General features: G+C 39.8%; 1 protein-coding gene across 1 annotated transcript in view; it reads left to right on the plus strand.

Annotated features, from left to right (window-relative positions):
• The window catches only part of LOC106603300 (E3 ubiquitin-protein ligase RNF128), a 36,121-nt gene extending 29,060 nt beyond the window's left edge, over positions 1-7,061 (plus strand). The window contains exon 7 of the mRNA XM_014196804.3: positions 378-7,061. Within this exon, the coding sequence (XP_014052279.1) occupies positions 378-490 (113 nt within the window). The 3' untranslated portion in view covers positions 491-7,061. The remainder of the gene's footprint in view (positions 1-377) is intronic.
• Positions 7,062-8,020: the final 959 nt, after the last annotated feature.

Below are 8,020 nucleotides of genomic sequence, written 5' to 3' on the forward strand. Positions count from 1 at the left end.
GCTTTCACGTTAACTCGATAATATGTGCTGAAGACCTTGCTCAAGACATACCATGTGAATTTTGCCACCCATATTTGAATTGTAGTGGTTAGATATTCCCGCTATTTAATTTTTCTGATTCTATTTTTGTTTACTTAGTTTGATTGCTGCAAGTAGATATCAACAACTCCACTACAAAGTCCTGATCAAACAATCAGCATTGTTCTTACTGTCTGGGGTTAAAGGGCCTCCTTTCCATCTCTCTTTAGCTTGCCTATCCATTGACATCTGTATGAGTGACTGCCAAAGTAATTATTGATCAGCAGGCTGTTTTTTTGTACGGTTTTCTAGCAGCACATGTGGGGCTTGACTGACTGGTAATCATGTTCGTGTTGCAGCGTTGGGGCACCATCCTGGCTCAGGGTCAATCCAGGTGGACATCCTCCAGCCCCATTATGACAACCTCGCCTTTGAGGGCAACTCACGAAACCAACGGGAACCCCTGACATGAATGGGATGCTCACGCCAAGCACTAGATCTTGGCTAATGGGACTTGCGCCACAATCAATTACATTCGAAGATGTTTTCTGTGGTCATGAAGCAAGTGAAACCAGGAATGTGGGTCTGATATTATTCACAAAATGATTTAATTTAATTGTACTTTTAATAATATGGTTTATTTGATTACGTTTCTTGAGGCTTAATTACTTCAGTCAATGTATCACTTGATCAGTTACTGATTTTAAATTGTTTCAATATGCTAATTTAACACCCTCAGGTTATTGGGATTAGACTACTGTCCTTTAATGGGGTTAATAGGAAACAGTTCTAATGGAAAAAAAGTTCCAGAGACGGTATGCAAATTCAGTTTAAAAGACCCTTAGATTTCGAAATGTAAAAAAATCCAGTAGTTTATGTATCAGTAAAACTAGGGTTGTTGCAAAATTCGGTTAACTCCCAAAATCCCCAGGTTTTCCAGAAATCCTGTTGAGGGAGCCGGATTTCCTCCTGATTCCGGATATCTTCCAACCGGGTTTTATGGAAAACCGCAGCTATTTGGGGAAAGTTACTGGATTTTTACAACCCTAGTATGTCATTTTCTGAAGGTTTGCTGCTTTACACATTTTCTAATACTACTTGTTGCATGGAAAATGTATTTTACACTGCTATTCAAAGCTCCATTTTACTTTTACTGGTATGTCTTTTAAGCCTTGATTTTATTTAAAGTAACTGTCCAGTGTTTCCAGATTTTCTATAAAATATGACCTATAATTAATTACAATGTAAGTTAAAACATTTTGGAAGGAAAACTATTTAAGTATGTTAAAAAGCTTTTTAACATACTCAATACGCCCACACCAACAACAGAATAGTGTGGGTGTATTGAGTGATGACGATTTAATCAACAAATCTGTCATTTAAAAAAAAAGATGATGGGTCAAAATCATTACATATCCCATCGAGCCAAGGTGGGAGAAGCTGCCCGTTGTCGCAGTTCCAAGACCAGTCAGAAACGTCCAGCTGATCCTACGCCAAAGAGGACGGTGAATATCAAACCTGAATTTGGATCTGCGTTAACTAGCAATGATATCCTTCGCAACTGTCGTTTTACGACAGATATCTCGGACCAGTCAAGACTATAAATCATTTTTACGTTTCTTTACAGCAAATTCCTGAGTTACCTAATTGTAAAACTAGCAAAGGAGTTTAAGGGGAGGGTGCAGTATTGATGAAATTTGGCAATGAGGATGAAAACTAGCATAGTTTAGCCAGGGAAAACCGGGGAAAACAAGCTCGGGCAGTGTTGCAACACATTTTCAGGGGAAGTTGCTAGAGGAAGGTCGATAAGTTGCTAAATGACGTTGTGACGTAATTGCGTTATGACGTCATTACGTATAACGTAAAACTGCATCATTACGTAGAATACACAATAACGTTACTCAAATTGACTAGCCATCTCGGCGAAAAATATGATTTGACATTTGTTAGTTTAGATATTATTTGTTTATTATCATATTTTTATTTGTAAAAGTAATATAAACACAACACATTTTATATGATCAGATATTTTATTTTTTAAACACAACACATTGAATTATTAAACAATTACACATTATTGAACAATTACATTTTATTTTTATTTTCAACTAGTAAACCTACACATTCTGAACAATTATAGTTTTAAGCAGTGTATTGGTAGTTAACATGCAACCTAACTGATCAACAATTATAGGTACAAGCTAATAACAAGGTATATATGCTATCTTATTGAACAAGCAACTTAACTCAAATAATGTGTGCGCGCTAGGCATCTCTCTCCAGGTTGTTGTGCTGCTTGGCTGGCTAGCTGCTCAATGGTTTCCTCCAGATATTGCCACTGTTCTCGCCCCGCGACACACTGCCACCATCAGCTGTGTGTCTCCGCCAGTTCCAGAAAGTCCACTCCTTGCATACGTACTGTAAATATGATGAATCATAGATTGGCAAGGAAATCTTCATCTTCACTGTCCAACTGCATTGTCACGGAGCTGGAACCAGCAGTAGAGGATGGAGTGGCCTTAAAGCTGTATGCTGCTGTGGTGCCAAACTACTGCAGAACTTCACTTGGTAGTTTATGCTGGTAACAGGTATCACCAGCCAGCTTCAGTCCGTACCGCACCAGGAGTATGGAGTTGTGTGCAGTGACATTCTATTTCTTAACTTTGACTTGACCACACTCATTTGGCTGAACAGCCGTTCAACCTCCGCATTTGAGTGTGGCAAGGAGAGGGCAGCGAGTGCAGCTTTGCACAGTTCTTCAAATGGATTTGACCCGGAAGAGTCCGTGTAGTTATTAACTTCACTCCAAAACTCAACTGTATTTTCAGTTGAGTCCCACCAAAACAGATGGATGTTTCTCCATTGGGAAACAATTTTATCAATTGTTTGGGGCTGGTATTCCAGTAGTTCAGCTACTTTAATAATTTCAATGGTGCCTTTATTGTGCTTTAACATTTCTTTAACACTGAACAAGGCCATGTTTCGCAAGGCTTCAAGGTTGTCTGGGAGCCTTGCTTGCAGCTCCTTGCTTAAAGCAACAATGTAGTTGCTGCACCGTCTCCGAATGACCTTTTTGTCCTCTGGCGCAAGACTGAGTTGGTACACCGTGCTCTCAAAAAGGTTCCCAAGGTATGGTGATGGACTGAGATGTCCATCAATGGCATCCTTCAGGACATCAATTTTTGCCATAGGGTTGACTACTCTGCTGCAAATTGATGTTAAGAGGTGTACCAGATTGTCCAAAAGCATGACAGGATCTATTTGCTCTCCCTCAAATGACTTCACTGCAACTTGTACGTCGGACAGGATTGATTTCAAGAATGTCAGGTAGACATAGTTGGTCTTGTACATGGCGTGGAGCACATCCGCCATGTAGCAAAGCTCACTGGCCTTGGTCACCTTAAAGTGGAGTTTCAGTTCTTCCCACTGGCTCGATATACGAGTTAACGCAGGCTCAATCGATAGCCAACGTGTGGCACACACTTTGGTGATCTGCAGGGGTTTCTGGCCACAATTAATGGTGGCATACACTGCTTTGTACGCCTTGCGCCGTTTTGGGGAAATCGAAAACCAGTTGTAGGTTTCCCTGATTAAGTACTCAACACTCCTAGGGATGGTTTCTTTGGATGCTGCACTGTCAGCCAATTGTAAAGACTGGCACACACAGCGGATTAGTATCAAATTGGGCAATGCACATTCTTCCTTTAAAATCTTGTGCCCCCCAGTCATCACGGACACATTATCAGTGCCAATACCCTGAAGATGATCTTTTTTAAGGTTACACTTCTCAAGAAACTCAACTACCGCCTTTGCTATTGATCTGGCATCGCCCCCCTCCAATTCAACCAGCCCAAGAAATGTGGACACAACGGTTCTTTTTTTTAGCACTGAAATACCGAATCACCACACCCAGGTATTTCGAGACACTGACATCAGTGGACTCATCCAAAAGGAGACTGAACTTCTCATCCCCCACATCTGATGTTACCCATTTGAGAAAATAAGTAGCCAGTACTCCCCTAATCATTTCTGTGCACTTGGTGCGGTGCATTTGGAAGTTTGTTGCTGCCACAGAATCTGAAAGGGCAGCTTTGCAAGCCATACCTAAATGGTCGCATGCTAGCAGCGAACAATGCAGTTATCCACTTTCTTAACCAACTGTGGTAATGTAGACTGCGTTGTGGGGTTGTACGGTTTTGATTTATTTATATGCTTTGCTGTAGCACAATGAGTTTTGATGTCATACATTTTTGCAAGCATGTCTGATTTGCAGTACGCACAGTATGCCTGACAATCATACCCAATTACTGGCTTCAGCCACCCTTTAAATTCAGGTACAGACTCCCACTCTTTTCTGTACTTCTGGCTGTACAATTTTGATTGAGACATGTTGATTGATGTAAGTTCTGTTCAAGATCAAACATTTGTGACCAACTATATTCATTATGTTTGTCTCTTCGAACGCATACTACTACTGCTGCTGCAGTCAGCCAACAATGACTTGCAATTTGCTGGAATTGCTGCTGGCCTGCTGCTGCCTCTGCACGAGCTGAGTGCCTGCTGCTGACGTCACTCACAATGCACTTTTGCAGCCACTTTTGTGACTGAGTGTGTGACAGAGAAAATCGGTTTTGTCATTTAGAGGGAAAATGCATTTTAGCGTTTGAGTCACTTTTCAAAAGTTGCTGAAAGTTCCAAATACATTTTTAAAAGTAGCTAAATTTGTTGCTAGGTGCTGGTTTGGATTTCTTTTTGCCAGGGTAGTCTGAAAAGTTGCTAAATCTAGCAACAAAATTGCTAAGTTGGCATCACTGAGCTCGGGTCTAGTACGCACGTGCACTAGGCTAATTAGGGAAACAGATTCTAGTTTTTATGTCCTGATATTAGGAGCTGGTGGCAAAGTTTGATTAAACAATTGAGACCTTAATGAATACATCAGATTACTTATATTTTAAGGAGAGCGAATCGATAATCCCGAAATTAACTGTCAATGGTAAAACAACACTTAAAACAATGTTTGAGTGAACCCTGAATACAGTAAATGAATGGTGAAGTCACGTTAGACGACGACTCGCCACTATACTGGTCATAAAAAAATTATAATCCGAGTAGACCGTTGATTGGCCAGCTCATCCTCTATAAGGAAATGGCAAGCGTTTTGTAAATGGTCTGTTTGAGATTCAGGTTTTTTTCTTTTTTTTTTTCTTTCTCCAACCAATTGTGCGCTTGCCCTATGGTACTCCCAATCACGACCGGATGTGATTCAGCCTGGATTCGAACCAGGGACTCTAGTGACGCATCTTGCACTGAGATGCTGTGCCACTCGGGAGCCCATACGAGTATAGGATGAGTCAGCAACATTATTTGGGTATGAGAATATTAACTTTTAGAAGTGTGATTTTCACTGGACAGTTACTTTAAATCATAAGCAAAGGATGTTATTCTCTCGATCAATCCTCAATTTTCCTTACCTAGCAGAGGAGAGCATAAGATTGAGGAACATTCCAGGTTCGAAATGAAGATTTTCGTGTCTCATTGGCTGCGTTTAGACAGGCAGCCCAATTCTGATAATTTTTTTTTTTACTAATTAGTCTTTTGACCAATCAGACCAGCTCTGAAAAAAAGACCTGATGTGAAAAGATGTGATTGGTCAAAAGACCAATTAGTGGTAAAAACTCAATGGGCTGCTTGTCTAAACGCACCCATTGTTGTCATTGATTGTACTTTTTGTTTACCACTTGTTTATTTAAGGTAAATTCCAAAATGAGGGACTGCCCCACCTACTGTATGCTTGTGACATTACTCTTTCTTATATGCTCTGCCCCAACCCCCTGCCCCTGATCTGTAGCTTATTTTTTGTCTGTTATGAGGTTGATGCATGTTAGGAATGGTATTTTTAAACTTGGAAATAGTCTTTCACGGTATGGCAGTAAGAGCATCTCTTTGAACCCCCTGGCTACATGCAAATATTTTAAAATGTGTTTGACTAACTACCTGTGCTTTGTGGGTGTGTGTGCCTTAAAATGATTCACCGGTGCAAGATATAATTCCATGCCATCCTACTTTGATAGGGAAATGCTATGATTTCACTGTATTTTCAAGTAGATTGTGCATGCACTTTACGTGAATGAATTCATTACACTTTCAATATATGTATCACTGTTTTTTTTCACTCGTCTTAACCTTGTTCAGCCTTTCCAGAGTAAATGTATATTATAGTATTTTTCTTAAATAAGGGACAAAAAGGGTATTCTATATTTTATTTTACTCAGTTAGTGCCTTCATACCCCTTGACTCATTCCACATTTTGTTACAGCCTGAATTCTAAATGGTTTACATTAGTTGTTTTCTCATCCATCTACACACAATACCCCATGATGACAAAGTGAAATCATGTTTTTAGAAATGTTTGCACATTTATTAAAAATGAAATACAGAAATATCTAGTTAAGTACTGACTCAGGGCTGTGAATACATGTTAGAATCACCTTTTGGCAGTGATTACAGCTGAGAGTCTTTCTGGATAAGTCTCAGCTTTGCATACCTGGATTGTACAATATTTACACATTATTCTTAAAAATGTTGAGCACTGTCTTTATTTGTATGTGTGGGGTACAGGTAGAGCTTAGGTATTCATTCAAAAATAATGTTAAACACTTATTGTGCATGGTCTTAAGCACATTGTTACTCATTAACTTTAGGCTTTCCATACAAAGGGGTTTAATACTTATTGACTTCAAGACATTTCAGCTTTTCATATTTAGTTCATTTGTAAAAACTCAAACATATTTCTAATTTGACATGATGGGGTATTGTGTGTAGGCCAGTGACATAATCTTAATTTAGGCTTTAACAACAAAAGTGGAAAAAGTAAAGGGGTGTGAATACTTTCTGAAGGCACTGCATGTGGGAAATTTGATAACTGGTATATATTCATAAAATACTTTTAGAATATTGCAAATATATTTTCATATTAAAATATTGCTTTTTGATAATTTGTTCATTTTGTGTGTATACGGATTAAAAGCATTTTCTGATCTTCATTCACTAGTGACAATTATTTTGCATAGAAGGCCATGCTCACCTCAGTTGGTGAGAAATTTTGCAAATGGGCAGAGCAGGGAAGACTAATCACGTTTGATGGGTATTCGCTGTAGGCTGCAATGAACACAACCTTGTAAAGAACCTATAATTAAGTTAACTGCATGCAAAGGTAAACATGTTATCTCCTACGAATGATGCAGGGCCCTCCTTGGGCCAATCAGTGTAATTTTGTAAATGACTGATCTCTAAGGCAAGTCAGTCACCCAAGTTTTGTCAAAATCGTGCCAGTGGTGTCTGAGATCACGTTGGTTTGCTAGACTCGTATCCCTGAGGATGTGTACCAAATTTCAGCATTGTTGAGTCGAACAGATCAAGAGATATTAACATGTGCCAACAGCATATCATCCTGCATCCCACTGCTGGCTTGCTTCTGAAGCTAAGCAGGGTTGGTCCTGCTTGGTTCCTGGATAGGAGACCAGATGCTGCTGGAGGTGGTGTTGGAGGGCCACTAGGAAGCAACCTTTCCTCTGGTCTAAAAAAATATCCCATTGTCCCAGGGCAGTGATTGGGGACATTGCCCTGTGTAGGGTGCTGTCTTTTGGATGGGATGTTAAACAGGTGTCCTGACTCTCTGTGGTTACTATAGATCCCATTGCACTTATTGTAAGAGTTGGGATGTTAACCCCGGTGTCCTGCCTAAATTCCCAATCTGGCCCTCACCATCACGGTCACCTAATCATCCCCAGTTTACCATTGGCTCATTCATCTCCCCTTTAACTATTCCCCAGGTCGTTGCTGTCAATCAGAATGTGTTCAGTGAACTAACTTGGTAGAATAAGAGTTAAAGAATTCATTTAAAAAGTAGCGCCACCATGTGGTCGATATGAATGTTCTTGCATGTGTATGTTCTTGCATCAATACGAATATCCTTGACTGATTTATATGCATTTGTGCCATA

Source organism: Salmo salar, chromosome 04 (assembly GCF_965601325.2).
Source record: "Salmo salar chromosome 04, fSalSal1, whole genome shotgun sequence".
NCBI classification, from domain to species: Eukaryota; Metazoa; Chordata; class Actinopteri; order Salmoniformes; family Salmonidae; genus Salmo; species Salmo salar.